The following is a 16,767-nucleotide window of genomic DNA, read 5'->3' on the forward strand; positions in this document are numbered from 1 at the left end:
CCTTTGAAAAACCCTTAGCCATTTCTAGGAGGTTGAGATGCATTCTATATAGCAGGCATGACAAAAAGCTTTTTGGAGTCTTGATGCAACCAGAAGTTTTCACCCTTTAAGGGCACGTTAGAGCTCAGCATCAGATTTACAGGACATTTGTGAGCCAATACACCAGACTGCCTTAGTGCTGGGAGATGGATGTGCTCAGCGGGCTGTGCTAACACTCAACACACCAGTATCAAACGCTCCAAATGCACCAGTACTGAGGTTTCAGTCAAGGACTCCACTTACTAATTATTCCTGTAAAACACCCGCTTCCATTCAAGAACTGTGGGTTCAAATTCACATAATCAAGGAAACCTTACGCAGTCCTAAAGCAAAAAGAAAAACTTACTGATGAACAAAACAAAGCAAAGTGTACCTTACTTCACTTAAATCGTCTGTTTATTTTTGTCACGACTGAAAAAAAAAAAAACTCCTGAAGGCTGCACCTCTCAAATCCAAATTAAGCCAAGACTTCAGCAGCATTTCCATTGCAATCAATGAAGTGCATTTCCTAGTTTGTAAGAGCAGTGCTTCTGCAAATAGATTAAAGCACGTTTGGCTGGTAAGCCTCCCCAAACCATCGGAATTTTAAGCCACAAATTATAAGCTAGCACTCTAGGTAAGTGCCTTCTCATTCTTTAGAAGAGAATGAATAGGTCCAATTTTGTTACAGTTCTTCTGCAGTCTAAGCTGAGAATGCCATGTAAATGGGTCACGTTGCTGCAAAATGCAGCAACTGATTTCTCCAAAGTAAAAAGAAACAAACCAGTAGGATCTTACTTCTATTAATTTTTGAAGGAGGAGGTTTACAGCAGTTAATGTATCATGAAGGTTAAAAAAATCATTTTCATAAAATACAAGAGCAACCAATTTCACCATTGAGTAAAAGTAAAAACTGGGATTCTTTTTAAATTAGTCCAAAGTGGCATATAGGAACTTAGTAGTTTGCTGCTGTACTGACACGATGACAAATCGAAGTGTAGGGTTTCGCTTTTTTAAATCCAATGCTTGTGGATAAAGTTCTGGAAATGTTCCAATTCTAAGGCAGGGATCTGTTGTGTTTTCCACCATGAGTTTGCTCCTTGGGTTGGATGCTGGAGGGGCGAGGCACGTTTTGCCGGACCCAGGTCGACTACCTAGTAGTCATCGAGGTCAAAAAATTCATCGTCTCCTCCTTGATATTCCATTCCCTGGAAGTCCACTCGGTACCGCAAGATACCTGGTAAAAACAACATGCTTTAGCTTATTCAAAAAGCTAGAAAGGCATTTTAAGCAGTTTACTGAGCTCTCTCTGCACGTGTAGAATTCCTCAATTCAATTTGCAGAAGCTGACTTAGCACCTGTCTTGCAAGTTCTGCTCAAACTGACAACTGAGAGCAGACAAGCAGCTAGACAGAAAATGCCACTCCACGTTACAGCCCAAAATAATTCATTGACAGGAGGAATAAAAACCTACCTGCCCAGCATAGACCAGCTTTCTTCTGGAAAAGCTGAGTCTACACCAGGAGGACCGTATCTCCAAAAAAATACCAGTAACAGACCATGTGTGCTGGTATAACTGCCCAGGCAAAGTTCTAGCAGGTAAATTCAGAAGGCAGCTTAACTTTTACAATGGAGTAAAAGCAGTATTTAGTGGCTGTCTTCCTGGACTCCTCCCACTTTAAACACCAACCTGGGTCTCAGGGAAGCCTTTATCCCTGGAAACATTTACTTAGGTGAAGGGTATAGATTTCAAGTCCTTTCAAGACTTCGGGGACTGGAACATGGTAGCAAAGAGTATCCCACCATGCAAAGAGGCTGGATCTGGCAGGACAGGAAGGACTCCTGAAATTATAAACCCTGAAGACTTAGAAACCTGTTGCTTTTCATGTAGCCAAACAATTCAAGCTTATTTCCTTCTGACTGGTGTTCTCTGGCCCCTAGAAATTTCTCATTATAATACACTCATCTCTATTTTACAACAACCTAAACACAGTAAGTGGCAACTGTTGGCTCCCAGCTTTGTCCTGGAATCCCTAGTCTGGGGAGAACAAGGTGCATGGAAAGTGTTTTTGCTCTGCCCTGCTAATGACTTTTGTTAGCCTGAAGCACATGAGCTATCTGCACCTCTGCCAGACTTAGCTGGAACTTGTCAGTGAGCTCAAGAGAAGAACTGAAGGATTTCGGAAGCCTCAATTCTCCATGAAGTTGGGCTAAAAATACTTTTATTTTTGGAAAGAAGCAGGGAGCAAAGTATAGGGAAGTTCTGAGAGATGAGTAACAGATATCCAACTGCTTCAGAAACGAGGCTTGTGTTTGTCATACACCACTTCTACGCAGCAGGGCATGGTCTGCCACAAAACAACAACTGTGCAGAGACAGAGGGAAGCAGCTCACAGCCCTCTGAAATTCAGCAGATGGAAAGGACAACAGTCCACCCTCTGAGCACTCTGAAGGACAAAGGGATCTGGGGAACACAGGCTGAAGTGACAGCTGCCTACCATGCAGCATCATCTTGCTGAATATGGAATAAATTCACCTGGATATCCCTGATGAACATGTTAGTTTCCTAAATTGGCATCGTGACTAATAGGAGTAAGATTAATTTGTTTAGTTTTCCACTTGTGTTGGCACCAGATTATAAAATCAACCATTAAAAAAAAAGAGAAACACATTTTTCTCTTGCAGTTTACCTCCAATTCCTCCAAATCCTTTCACAAATTGGGATCCTTCCTGTGATTTGTCTGTAACAATTTCCAATGTTGCTCCAAATTTCTTGTAGTTGTTTGCAAACCACTCCAGAAGGGGCATACTTTCTATGAGTTCATGTTCCTGGCCAGTCTATGTAGACATTTGAGGGGGGGAAAAAAATTATTAAAAAAAGGGTTATGGTCACTGCATGTTAGGTATTGAGAAAATTCATACCAAAAGTTGTCTTTGGCTTAAACATCACCACTGTCTTTTCAGTCCTAAGACAAAGACATCAGCCTTCATGCTCCGCAGGCTGGAGCAGTCCAACACACTTGCCAGGGTCCAGGTGGTAGGCACTCCTGACACATCTGTATCAGACACACGCTGGCATGAGCGGAAGGCTCCTGGTGCTAAGTAATTAAATATTGACAGGCCTTGTTTTGGGCCTCCGTACTACAGAAGCAGGAGAGAAAATGCCTTGTTTTTTCTTCTGCTCAACTGTCACCTCATGCTACACTCAGTTTTCACTGTTTCTTTAGATTCACTTTATACCCTGCAAACAGTCCACTGTCACTCACCTATCCAGGCACTGTTTGCTCTAGGAAATACTGATCTAGGCAAATATAGAGGCAAAGAACAGTTTTGTAAGTAGAAGGTCAAGTGATTATTGGCATAGAAACACCACATCATTGTAGATAACATTGTAAACCTGTGCACAGAAGGAATTAGCAATTACCTGATGAGGAGGGAAAGCAGCTGGAAACAGCTACCCTTGCAGTTCTAATACAATACAAAGATGACCACCCTTTTTGCAAGGGACAGACATTTTTTGGCCAACTTACCCTGCAAATTAATACAGACATGCCACCCACTCCCCAAAGTCAGGTTTTTTTGACCTTCACAGGCAAGAAACTCACAGGCAGTGAATGACAGATCCGCATTTCAAATATATCTAGAAGCAAGTACTCCCTTGCACTTAAATCCATATAATAGTTTCTAGCCTCCCAGTTGTTTGGTATTGATCAAATCAGCACACAATAAGCAGGCAGTAATGGTTTGGGACGTTAGCTTGTGCGTTGCACGGTGGCTACCAAACTCTTTTAGTGGATGGTATGATGGTGCTCAAAGACCCCATATTGCCTGTCACTTCAGCTCATTTACACAATCTTGAAACTGGCAGCAGGAAAGACTGGAGAAAATAAGTGTAGGATCCAGGGGTTACATTGAAGGTGAACAGGAAGAGCCAAAGGCTTCTGTCTTGAAGTCTCATCTGAGTGCCAGGAAGGTCATCATGCTCATGACAAACTAAGCTCAGATATTCAGAATGCTGCACCAGTACACTGAGAACAAATCTACAAGCCCCAAAGCTGAAATACCTCTTTATCTGTGAAGTGGGATTTATCCTTCTCTTGCTCTGGTGTCAAATACAGGATCTTCTCTTCTGAAAAGGGAGAGGAAAAAAATACCAGGTTGGGTAAGACTACCAGATGCACGTTAAAGACAAAACTGACAACAGCCAGAGGTTCCAACAAAGAGAGTTTGGTCATTGACACTGCCTTCCTCTCTAGGTGAAGCTCTATGGGAAACTGAACAAGGCACACCACTAGAGAAACACTGCAGTGCCAACACCAAAAAAGGACAAAGTCCTGCTGTAGGTGTATGGTTTGTCTATAGTCAGTGAAAATTGCGTTTCTGGCTTTAAGGGTCAGGTCAGCCTCCCCTCTATAATGCACTGGTATCACATTTACGCTTACACAACTGAAAGGCAGGTTTCCTGCTAGCTCTGTGACACACTGCCACCCCAGCACTGCAATTCTTTCTCCACAGTGGAAGCTGCATCTTAGTGACCTGCCTACACAACATTCCCTTGATCAAGTCCTTAAAGATCTACTTAGGGAGTTCTTCCAGCGTAATCTTCCCAAGTGAGATGGCTTAAGTGTTAAACCCTCACAGACCTTTCAGTCTCACAGAAGTGCTACCTACCCTCCGTGCCTTGGCAGTGGAGAACATATCTCATTATATCCAGATTTTCATAAACTATCAGTATCTCTACTGCTCCCATTTCCAAAGCTTTTAGTGTATCTTCAACGCCAAAACAGTACTTCCCCGTGTCCTGACTGATTTCGTCGAAGTATCGTCCTGCAGCCAGGAAACAAAGAAAGAGATTGGCATGAACATTGATCGTGCCACATGGATTTTTAACAAGCCTGGTTTGAATGCAAGAAGAAACTGGAGAAGGAGACTGCAGGGCTGCTGAAGGAAGCAAGTGATATGATAACGTGTCAAAGCATGTAACTTAGAACACTCAGCAGCAGAAAGTCAACTCCATCAAATACTGCCTCGTCAGGCATCTCACTCCCCTGGAAGGCTACGAAACGATCAATTGGGCACTATCTCACTTCACTCTTTTCAGTGCAAGGTAGCCGCTCGTACTACTGCCCTCTTGTGCTTTCAAATTAGCAACGCGTGTCTGCTGACAGTCAAACAAGGGATCATTTCTATTTTCCTCTTAAAACAAAATAAATCTTAACTCTCATCATGCTGAAGACACAATCTGAGGAGGTATTTTCCCCTCCCACCCACATGTCACCAGAACGCCCAAAACTAAGGCCATCTCTGACTGCCTTCTCTGATTGACTCCACCAGGAGTGGGCAATCCCCACTGCTAGTCTCATTAAGTCCTGTAGCATTTGAAAAGGTGCCCAGGTAACAGAAATAATCACAAGTCACGCTCTGCTCAACTCGAAAAGCATCACATGGCTGAAGTGACACACAAAGGCATTACCAGGAAGTTTAAAGCAAGATTAGCATATTCAGTCAAGTATATTTGGCTCAAGAGAAGGCCGAGCACGTAGTTACATACCTATTAGTTTCTTCTCTTGAATGAATTTCACATTGGAGAGGACCTCAGTTGACAACTCAATGGCTTGATTAAATCCATTTTCTCCTCCGTATGAAATATCAACTAGTTTGAGCACTTTGGATTGCAACCGCTGAACAAGAAGAGCAGACATGAAAAAGAGTCTATTACACAGCACTGCCATAAGACTACTTCATGATGCCACAAGAATAAGTACCTGGCAAGAGTCACAGCATTAATCTATTTTGCTTCACTTGCGAGCAGAGGTTTCTGAGTCAGAGGGACCTCTGAATGCTTAATACTGAAGTACAATTTTCAGGCAACAGGGAGACAGAGATTAAGTTTAGTGGAGTTTAATTCCATTAAAGCTTCTACTTTAGATTTGGGAACACAAAGAATGTGAATGCTAGTTCCAAACCAGGGAGGACAGATTTCTTATTAGCACTGTTATTAATAAAAGGAGATCTTACCTCCTTGCAGGAGGTATTAGGAAAAGGAGATCGCTTTAGGATACATCAGATTTTTAGTTTTGATCAAATCACTTAAGGTACCAAAGTTATGCTCCTCCTGAGATGCATCTTATACCAGAGCTGCTACTAATATAATCATGTTACTACTGACAGCTCAAACATTTGGGCTTTCCTCAGAAAAGGCCACTCACCTGATCAAACATGTCAGATTGACTTAATTCAGTTTTGAAGTCAGCTGAGCCAGCTAAAACGAGACCAGCCACGTTCACCTTGTCACCAGAAATGAAGAGCTGCACAGCCGTCTCCGCTACCTTCCTTACATAGTTGTGTCGTTTTTCCATTCTCAAACGAGCAAAACGCAAGGCAGACTGACCTCCTCTACCTTTATGAGAGAACAGATGTGAGGTAGCAATTTGGAAGTCATTTCATCTCAGGAAGGTTGTTAGTACACGGTCCCAACTGGGCCCTTAATAACTGAAGCCAAGGGTAGATGCAGCCTTCAGCATTAGTTTGCCACAAGCAGAGCCAGGGGCATTCATTGAAACAGCAAGTGAATAAAGAGGATTCATCCACAGCAAGAGACTTTTCTCCATGTATCCCACAGAGGGAAATATGTTAGGGCTTTTTTTTTTTTTTTCCCTTTTTATACAGACTCGCAACTTGATAGAAATTTTGAACATCTGTGCACATTTTCAATGTCCTATACCTTCATTAAAAGCAATTTCCTTTGTTACACTGCCTCACGTACTTTTCTTGCTGATGCAATGCACCCCCTTGCAGAAACTTACTGGGGGAGACCTTTCTATTTCATTTTGTCCCATCCTCATCTACAAAGAAGGACGGTAAGCCAGGAGTAGCTAACAGACAATTTGCTGAATTCATCAGTGGCTCACTACAATACAGCACTGTATAGTGGTTCTAGAATTTTCCTTACTCCATTAGCTTCTGTGCTTCTTGCAAGGAACAGCTTCTTGCTTTTCACTGTGGTTTGCATGCAATATCATCAGGCGCAAACTTTAAAGGCACTACCAAGTGGCATTACTACTTGTCCTAGTAATATTTAGTTAAGACTGGCCCAAAACCAAGTAAAGGGTCAAATGCACCAAGAAATAAAAAGTGTCCCTTTAAGAAGATCAACTGCTTATTACAGTGATTCATTAATTTTGACAGAGGGCTCAGACTAGAGGCTTTGCTGTCAGATTTCAAAGGAGCAAATAATTGAGTCAAACTAAACACCTACAGGCCAAGTTCCCTGCTTCTCCCCTCACATCCCACCCTGTAATATTCTGCTGCAAACAGGATAGAGATAGACTAGTGTGTTACCATGCTTCTTTGGAAGATCCACAGTGAATTTGTGCAGGACTTCTCTTGTGTTTCCTTGAAGAGTTCCAAAGAGTGCACCACTACCATCTATTACAATAAAGCCAAACTTGCTGTCGTCAGAAAGCAGCGCTGTAAGAGCCTGGAACAGAAAATGATGTTGTCAGCAGTAAGCACCAGTTTATTAGTACTCTGGTTCAGAAAAGTTACCAGAAATAATACACATCAATAAATTTCAGTTCTGTAGGTGGTCATTGCTATTTTTACAAATAAACTAGAGGAAGGGCAGCAGATTCAGGAGTTGAGACTACCCCTGATTACTGTCTCACACAATGCTGCCAAGAGCAGAAAGAAAACGAATGTTTAAGCTCCTAACTATTTTCACAGCATTATCAGTTCATCATATGATGCCACAGGCAGGTGTCATAGCAAAACCCTAAAGATCAACTCTGGAAAGTGAAACAGATCACACCTCTAGGAGGCTTCATCACCCCTCTGGTTGGCAAAACTGGAAGAGTAATTTTCCTAGCATCCCAGCCAGGAAAGCAGAACTTGCTTAGTTCATCGATTGGGCTATTTCTCAGTTCAGTTTGATACTACAAAGCACTGGTACAGACTTGCAACTTGCCAACTACCACAAATACTGGTCTGCTGCCGCTGCTGACTTTAAGTCCCAAAGGTAGAACGATGAAATCTATAGTGGCTATGACAAATTCAGCCTTACAAAGCAGAATTAAATAACAGCAGCAATAATTGCAATTAATTGTCCTGTGTATAGCTGGCTATGGAGAAGACAGCCATAACATTTGATGGAAAATGAAGTTAGCCTTCAATTTTCTTCCCTTTAACGAAGGCAGCTAAATTAATCCTGTAAGGTCGTTTAAGTTGACTGGCAATTAAAGATCTGCTTAGTATCAAGGCTTTTGAGTTACTTTTGTCCAATTTCCTCCCCAGCCCTGGTTCTGGTGGTGTGGGACATTCACAAGTATCCCAATTTTACACTACTTTTCTGAGGGAATCTGTCAGCTACTGTTTCCTCCAGGGCAGCCTGAGCAGAGAGGCACATTCAGCGCATGCGCGCGCACACACACACACTCCTGCTCACTTATACATGCCCAATAAAAGTAAAAGTAAGAATTCTCTTTCTGGCTGGCAAAAGCACATCAGCAGGATGGAGAACTTGTCAAGTTACAGATCACCAGCTTAATGCTGAAAGAGTGATGGTGTTGGTTTACTGCACAGGACCTTTAACTGTCCACATGCCTGCCAGCTTCATTACTAGGCTGAACGGAAAGGATAAAAACCATTGGTCATCTTCATCCAAAATCCACAAAACCAAGTCTGCCGTTTTCAAGCTTAAAAGAAACAGACACTAAGGTTTAATGGAATCTACCAGCCAAAATAAATATTTTGTATTAATTCCTCAGCAGTGGGATGAATGAGAGGAGGAAATGGCATATTACATTGCAATCTATTTAACTGGGACAGAGCCAAGCAAATCGTGTGACTGGAATGAATGCTCCAGCCAAGGTATCAAAATAAGTCATTGTAAATCCCACCCTTCAGACACACATCGGGGTTCATATCCCTCTTGGGAAGTAACTTCGGTTTCACACAGGCAATAAAATATCTAGAGGAAATCTTATCAGGTACTCTTGCCAGGCAGCAAATGACTACAGCTCTGATGTTCTTGATTCCCTCTTATTTTAAAGATCAGTGACTCCCTCAGTTTCCCCTTCATTAGTTCTGTGTCAGCAATTCCACTGTTTGACCTATCAAACACAGAAAAGGGACTATTGCTTTCAATCTGTTCCTTCAGCCTGGGCTGAGTATCCTCTTTGCAGCTTCAGCCTAAAGGTGAAGATCACATCCTTTTTCTGCTCCTTGACATGCTCTGACTTCCATAGGAAATCTGTTGATATACTGAGCCTGATCTTCCGAGTTCTGCTTGCATGTTGGGGGAATACACTGGTTTAAAAGCACGGCTCTACAGCCAAATGAGACAGATAGACAAATCAGGACTTCAGTGCAACAGCATCTCGTTGCTCAAGATAGCATATAGCAGGCTTTTACAGCTAGATTTGATTCTGCAGTGCAGACAATACCATGCAAAATAATCACATACTCAAAAGACACGGGAGAGCAAACAGACCATGGAGAAAGGTGATGTTAATAATCACATCATCAGTAGCAGCGATTATTACAAATTCCTCTCAAGTTACTGCCACTCTCTTGCTGAGCAATGCTACACACCAGCAAGAGAGCATTTACAGCTGCCTCCTGGGAACAGCCCACTGGGCAGCACCTACTTTTTTTTATATTGAATCAGTGCCCTGAGGCAGCAGCTGTAGCCAAAACCAAATTAATCCCTTTCCTGATAGGGCAGAAGGCAACTCACCACTGTCCACCCACTGCCAACAGCTGCAGGGACAAATATCTCCCTTGGCTTTGCACCTCTGGCTCTCCTGAATTCTTATTTACCTCTTGCTTTCAATTGCCTATGGACGTGTGGGCTCAGCAGAACTCAAGAGCTGTACCTCTGCGCAGTTTTGTTACTCCTGGTAGGTCAAAGATGTATTGGGATTTCATCCTTGGTGAGGAGACAGAATAATAGGATTGTACCTCACCTGTGCATGAAGCATACTTTTCCTTCCTGTTCTCCTACACTTTGAAACTCAATCATGGATGAGATCTCCAAAAACCCAAGCAAAGAAGCAGAATTACATCACTGAAGGGCCTGTCAAGCCTACGCTATATGGGCTTGATGACAGGCAATTAAGTCTCAGTCCACACATTTATCATGGTGAACACCAAGCACGTGAAAGGCAGTCAGTCATCTACTACAAACACTGAGACCTCTGCAACTGCCAGTAGAGCCAAAACAGACTTAGACACAATAAACTGACTTCATGCAGTCAAGACTACTGTAGTCCACATTAATTTAAATATGCCTTAAGCCATTCATTTAACTAAGTAAGTAGATGTTGGATAAAAACAATCCCACTTTACCCCAGACAGATTAAGCATGTGCCAGTTCTCCATCAAGGGTCTCAGTTCACACATCTGATTATCAAGACTGGAAACACTAATATTATCTTGGTGTTACTTTAAGGCCTGGCTTAAGATCTATGGGCCTCTAAGGTTAAGATAAAAAAACTCCCTCCAGTTACAGAGAAAAGCCTATGTCTGTGGGTTACACAAACTCAGCAGTTACTAGCTAGGCCGTAAAGTCAGCTGTAGTAGGATCTGGACAGTATCTCAATTGCTTTCGGCAAATATCACACATTGCTGAACACTAGCCAGTCACAAGCCATCCAGCAGGATGTCTTAATTAAAGCATGCTGTTCTACAGCCTGTGGACTCAAGCACACCAAGGACTGTTCCAGTGAGTCTAGCAAAGCAGTCTGACTTGGACTACTGCAAAACGAGCAGGCAATAGGAGATTTCTTACCTCTGTGTGGAATTTGTTGTCACACAAATACAACGACGTATTGATTGGTTTGAAAGGTTCAAAGTCAATGTTGACTTTCTTCTCTTTTCCTTCTTCTGTCACAATTGTTCCACAGTAAACAACCAGACCATTTGGAGGTACTAGAAAGGACACAATGCAATTTTAGATCACTAAGAAATATTGCAAGCTGTACCCATCAAAAACTAACTACTAGGCCTTGAGACTTAAGGCAGAGTTGAAATTGAAGTTCCCAAGTTTTTTACTTTCCATTTCCCCCATCTCATTCCCTCCCATATCTCTACAACGGGAAAAACTAACTAATTTAGTGCACCTATACTGAACAGCTTAGAGTAGGAAGCTAAAGGTAACAGTGATGGAAAGACTTGCAACAAGCTGCAAGAACACGTACCTATCTGTTACACCCATGAGCTTGCAAGCTCATAGAATCCAGAAAAAGGCTGAACATCCCTGTGAAACATTCCTAGTTCTTATACAGCGATCCATAGACTGACCATCTCAATGAAGGTCACTTGCCAGTGCAAAGACAGTAAGGATGAACACTTTTCCAGTACTCATTTTAGATGGCCTGGGTCTACTTCCTCCCAAAACGATAGCAGCTGCACAGTGGCATGCATAAGGCATACATAAGTTTCTGCTTGATGGAAAACTACTAGTTTAATGCAAATGAACTATTGTGGAAGAGCCCTAAGGCTGGCCAAGTTTAGAATAGTCAGCACTTCTAAGGACAGAATCATGAGCCTGCTTATTAAAGACAAGGACCATCTCACTATCCTAGTCCCAAGGTCTACCCCTGAAGTAGCCATCCATGGGCAACATACCTGGAATATCAGTGCAAAACAGCAGCACAGGACAACAGATTGGATTAGCAGAAAACTGCATAATGCAGGAACTTAAGGCTGCTTCCAAGTAAGGGAAATTTGCCAGCATCCACACAAGCTAGAAGTTACCTTTGTTATAGAGTTTCAGTCTTTGCTGTACAGATGTAATGGCTCCCAGTACTGAAAGGCGATTCACTCGAGATTTAATGTTGGAGGCAGTGCCAAACTCATCCGCTAACATTTTTGCCACTCGCGAAATCTGGTCTTTGGGGGGAATGATCAACGATATCATGCTGGTACCATTGCTGAGAAAGGAAAAAAGAAGGGTTGTGAGCAGCCAGCAGCCAAAGCAGTAAGTGTATTCATACCATATTCCGTGCGTGCAGCTGTCTCTCCTCCCTCCTCCCCCAAAGATGCTTCACTTCACTGTTACTGGTATAATTCCCCTTCTGCTGGACAGTAATGGGAGAGAAAAGAAAACAAAACAGTCTCCATGACCAAGTCTTCAGGTTAGCCACTAGCAAGCAAGTCCTCCAAAGGCTGTTCATTTAACCTGGGATACTACTCTGCAAAAAAGAATGCACATGCAGGCTAAGGGCTGCAAGCTAAAGGCATGTAAGCAGTCCCCAGCACAGATTATTTAAAACAATGCAGTCACATACTTTAATGACATTTTTAAGCCCATTCCATTTGTTCTCAGACAGCTGGAGCACTAGCCAGCCCAAGTGCTGTTTTAACACTTTGTTCTCCTCAGATTAAGACAGAAAACTGAGCTGGAAGGATCCTTTTGTAGCAGTTAAGTCTTTCCTACTTTCCCACTAGCACTTTGCTTTATATAGAAGTTCACCAACTCTGGCAGCTGCTTTAAATAAAGTGTACTTAAGTACATGACTGAGTTCAGAAGCGCCAACCCCAGGCACGGAGTCAGGAGATAAGACCCCATAAATCAAAGAACAGGCTTAAGTTAAATAAAAAAGTGAGTTTGATATTCATTTCTCCTATGGCTTTGGGGTGGATCCTGCAGAGGTCTTAATCCCCAAAGCAGCCTCATGGTTCAAATCCATCCAAAGCTAAAATGAAAACTGAGGAAGCCCCTTTCTGCCTGCCAGCAGGTACCTCCCATTTGTCATTGAAGTATCCCACGTCTGAAGTGCTGCTTCTGCATTGTCTCAAATTTAACCCAGACCTCATCCTTCACATTAGAGTAATGGCATAAAAATCAAATCATTGTGTCCTCTAGTCCTCTTCTGTAGGGCAAACCAGCTAAGCTCTGTGAAAAAACCTCTACTCAGAATTCTGAGTCAGAGACCAAAGTGCTTTTCAGCCATACAAAAAGGGTTTTGCTCTTTTACATTTCTTACGGTAGGAGAAGAGTAACACGGTACCTGCCTGCTGCTGTTTCAGATTGTCATGCGCTAGCGTCCTGCCTGAAGTGTTTGGGCTACAGAGACAGCAGGGAAGTGCTTTAAAAAGCATCACTTCATTAGCCTCTTTACAGAAGTTGTACGGCCCTCTTCCAAAGATCTTCAATTCAGGCCAAGTTGAAACGGATGCTGGTAGGTCAAATAAGTCCCTGACCTTAAAGACAACTAATTGGTTTTAATATCCATACACACTAATCAAGAAAGTCGCAAAGAGACACTTGCATGCACTATTCCCAGAAGGAGCTTTGAGCCACGCTGACAGCTATCAGACTTCCAGGTCACACCAGCCAAGAATACTCCATATACCACTCAATTAAAGCAGTTAGCTACCCCAGTGAATGGCACAAGCCTTAGGGGAGATATAATGGCCTATCATTCCCAGCAGGCTCCTTTGAGTAAGAGGCTGATCAGAACGAAAGCAACTCTTCCTGACTTTTCTGAAAGTAGCACTCTTAAGGCAAGCTCATGCAGTTCATTTATTCCTCTGAAAGAAGAGTTTCTCAGACTTCCCAGAGATTAGAAAGACCTGCACATCACACCCAACTTGCTGCACGAACTACAGGCATCCCAATGGGGCGGGCGGAGATGGGACCGTTATGCCCCCTGGGCACTCCATGGCTCTCCTGCTAGGAAGACGTTTCATGTCATTTTTCCTGCACTGAGGACAGAGGGGAAAGAGCAGTCCATGAGCTAGGGAGCAGTGGGAATAGCAAGGAGAAAGACCCTCCCAAGAAAAGTGCCCTCCCAAGACCAATTCTTCAGTAAAAAAGCACTTGCAAAGGTACCTTTAGTTTTCAAATGCAAGTCACCCCTCAAATCCCAGCCCCTGGCCTTGTGTCATGTTCCACTGCCCCAGAAACCCTGGCCAGATTGATGTGGGCATTAGCAGAGTGTGCTGTGAGCTGGCTGGATTGTACCAAACCCACACCTTGAAGTGGCCACTGTCACTGGTGACTATTTATATTACACACAGCGTCTTATCTATAAGGCAGAGTCACATGTCAGTCAAATCACTGTTCCTTAGCAACACTGCCCAAAGCACCCTACTCCAGGTAATACAGTGGACTTCACGAACCCCCGTGATTTATTACTGCAAACCAGTAAAGGAAAAGGGTCTCTTAGATGATGCATTCTCTCTCATTTAAGTCTCAAACTAGTTTAATACAGCACAGTACTGTGCTCGGTCCAACTCTTCAGCAAATTCCAGCCAGGATTTATATCCAAAAGCACCTTCCATTACCAGCATCAAGTGTGTTTCTTGGGTTTGACATGCTTTCACCACTCAGCCAAAGCTATTTCAGGTACTAACTGATTCCTGCAGAAACCAGCAAAATAGTAGGCGTTCAGCTTGTCATGGGAGCAGTGGCAGTCAGAGCACCTCATGGCATCCCAGGCTGCCACAGCCTGGAGCACAAGGAGTGAGGCAGCTTGTCACCCCACGTCCCTGGGCACCCAGCACCCCAAGGCAGGCAGCCCCTGCCAGCATGCTGCTGCCTGTGGGGTACAGCTAATCCACCCAACCAAGTAGTTCATTAGGCAGACAGCTAATTGAAGATAACAGTCAGCACCCCATGCTCATCTCCCTCTTCCTTAAACAAGCACATAGTCAGGATCTGATCACTAAATTAGATCACGTTGCAGAGAGGTTGAGACCAGCAAGGCACCGGTTGAAGCAGATCTGCACACAAGTGGTCAGGATGGCTGCATAACTCCCTCACACACCACTAAGACCCTGTTATCCTACTGCAGAAGAGCAGTTCTCTCCCTCTCAAAGCAAGCTTGTACCTGTACATGACCCTGCTGCAGGACAGCAAGGTCTGAAAACCTGTGTTTACGTCTGTTAAATTTACAGAATCACACAATTTCCTCGGTTGGAAAAGCCCTTTAAGATCATCGAGCCCAATCATTAACCCAACACTGACAAGTCCCTGACTAACCCATGTCCCTCAGCACTATTTACCTCAATGAGGCAAAATGAAGAAAAGAGTTTCTAAGAAAACAGCAGTTCAAAAACATTCAGGAAAAAACAGATTACTCTGCATTGCGATACAATGTCAAGGTTTCCTATCCGTCTTTGCAGCCACTGCACCTGAACAGGACGACAGGTATTTCGGCAAAAACCCACGCCTCTGCCTCCTCCTCCGCCTCTGCTAGATGAGCTGCATGCTGGGTTCTAGAGCACTTTTACTCTGGTAATGACAGACGGGAAATCCTGCTGACTATGACCTCCCAAAAGGGCCTTTCCAAATAGCAGATCTCCCAAGCCAACAGGCTCCGCTGCGCATGAAGCACACAGGACATGCACTGCCTGGAAAGCCACTGCCAACCAGGAAAGCTCCAGCCAGCACACTGCCAGACAGAACTTCATTACAGAATTGTTACAGTGAACAATTAAGTAATCAATCTAGATTAAGGGCAGTGCTCACACTGGCAGCTCGGAATCAAACGTGCACTGAATAAGCTGTTCTTCCTCCTATCATCCCCAGTGCTCCCCCCCCAGGAAGGATGGACCTGAAGCCCTCCAGACTAAATTCTGCTCAGCAGGATCTCTATTTCAAAACGCCGCACCACTAAGGGGTTTTGCCCCCTGGTTTTAGTGCACCCAAGACAAATTATACTAGATCAGCTGGAAGCTAATGCTTTCAGACTGAACTGAGCCAGGAAGTTTTAAGCAGCTAGAGACAGTTGCTGTCCCTATTCTGGGCTAAGGAGTGCCTGTGCAGCAGCCAAATAGCTGCAACTGTAACCCAAGTATGTGCATTAAGACCCAAAACGCTCCGAGGAGGTTTGCTTTGTAAGAAACCCGCATCCCAGACCACAGGACAGCACAACACGCACCACTGCACAAGGCACCAGAGGAGACAAAACAATTAGAAGCATTAAGGGCACCTGTCCACACACTACAAAGAAACAACAGGGCAATTAAGTGCCAACCTCTGGAAAGGTAAAACACTTGACTGTCTGGGTACTATGGTTACTACTCACGCTGTGCCAGCCCTGTCAGTAATTGGCAATTAGCTCAGATTTAGCGTGGCCAGGAAGGTACCAGCATTAGGTATCTCTAGGATAGATGATGATCATGGCTCTGACTTGGCTTCTAAACCACTGCAGGTGGGTTCCAATCTTGCTCCTATGACCTGACAGAACTGTTTGGGGGAAAGGGAGGAGCAAAACCAAGCACCTTTTGCTCTCTTGAGACAGCAAGTTCTTTAGACAAATTGAGGTTTGTGGGTAGGACAGCCTGTTCTATTATTAAAACTTTATTGTTACTACAGTTTGAATTGCAGACAACTGTACCACAAAACAAACAGCCTTCCCAGTCACAGACAGACCTAAGAGCAAATGTTAACAAGTTATCACAGCAAGTGGCAGCATGTGCAGTGCTGAATCATCACTAACCAAGCCCTGAAAAGCTGAAGGGAAAAGTTTTGCCACTCTTCCTGCAAGCAGCTACTACGGCATCGAAGCAGCTCGTTTTCCCTGCAAGATCTTCCTGCACCGCCTAAGAGATACCACCCAACAGTATCTCACCATGCCTTACAACAGCTGTGGCACTGCAGACCAAGAATGGTACCCTTGGGTACTTTTCAGAAGAGCAGGGATTTCACAGAAGACACTGACACCAGCTGGCTTGCTGTGCCAAGTCCCAAGCCACGTTTGGCACCAGGCACGGTGCCCACTGTGTATGTGTTTTATG

The 16,767-nt window shown here is 43.7% G+C and overlaps 1 protein-coding gene across 1 annotated transcript; it reads right to left on the bottom strand.

Annotated features, from left to right (window-relative positions):
- Window positions 1–241: 241 nt before the first annotated feature.
- Window positions 242–11,945, bottom strand: ETF1 (eukaryotic translation termination factor 1). The gene is made up of 9 exons (XM_010171750.2): window positions 11,776–11,945; window positions 10,808–10,947; window positions 7,360–7,498; window positions 6,228–6,418; window positions 5,570–5,699; window positions 4,690–4,845; window positions 4,083–4,147; window positions 2,709–2,856; window positions 242–1,255 (listed from the first exon to the last, which is right to left on the bottom strand). Exons 1-9 carry the CDS (start codon window positions 11,936–11,938, stop codon window positions 1,173–1,175), a joined length of 1,215 nt encoding a protein of 404 aa, XP_010170052.1. The 5' UTR covers window positions 11,939–11,945; the 3' UTR covers window positions 242–1,172.
- Window positions 11,946–16,767: the final 4,822 nt, after the last annotated feature.

Source organism: Antrostomus carolinensis, unplaced genomic scaffold (genome assembly GCF_000700745.2).
Source record: "Antrostomus carolinensis isolate BGI_N321 unplaced genomic scaffold, ASM70074v2 scaffold40840, whole genome shotgun sequence".
In the NCBI taxonomy this organism is placed as follows: domain Eukaryota; kingdom Metazoa; phylum Chordata; class Aves; order Caprimulgiformes; family Caprimulgidae; genus Antrostomus; species Antrostomus carolinensis.

Bases quoted from the DNA above. Each gene is read 5' to 3' on its own strand.
- ETF1 (XM_010171750.2), bottom strand. From the start codon at position 11,938: ATGATATCGTTGATCATTCCCCCCAAAGACCAGATTTCGCGAGTGGCA. The intron at 6,419-7,359 runs GTAACACACTAG...TCTCTCATAAAG, and splicing joins GGATCTTCCAAAGAAGCATG to GTAGAGGAGGTCAGTCTGCC. The intron at 5,700-6,227 runs GTGAGTGGCCTT...CTTCTTGTTCAG, and splicing joins AATCTGACATGTTTGATCAG to CGGTTGCAATCCAAAGTGCT.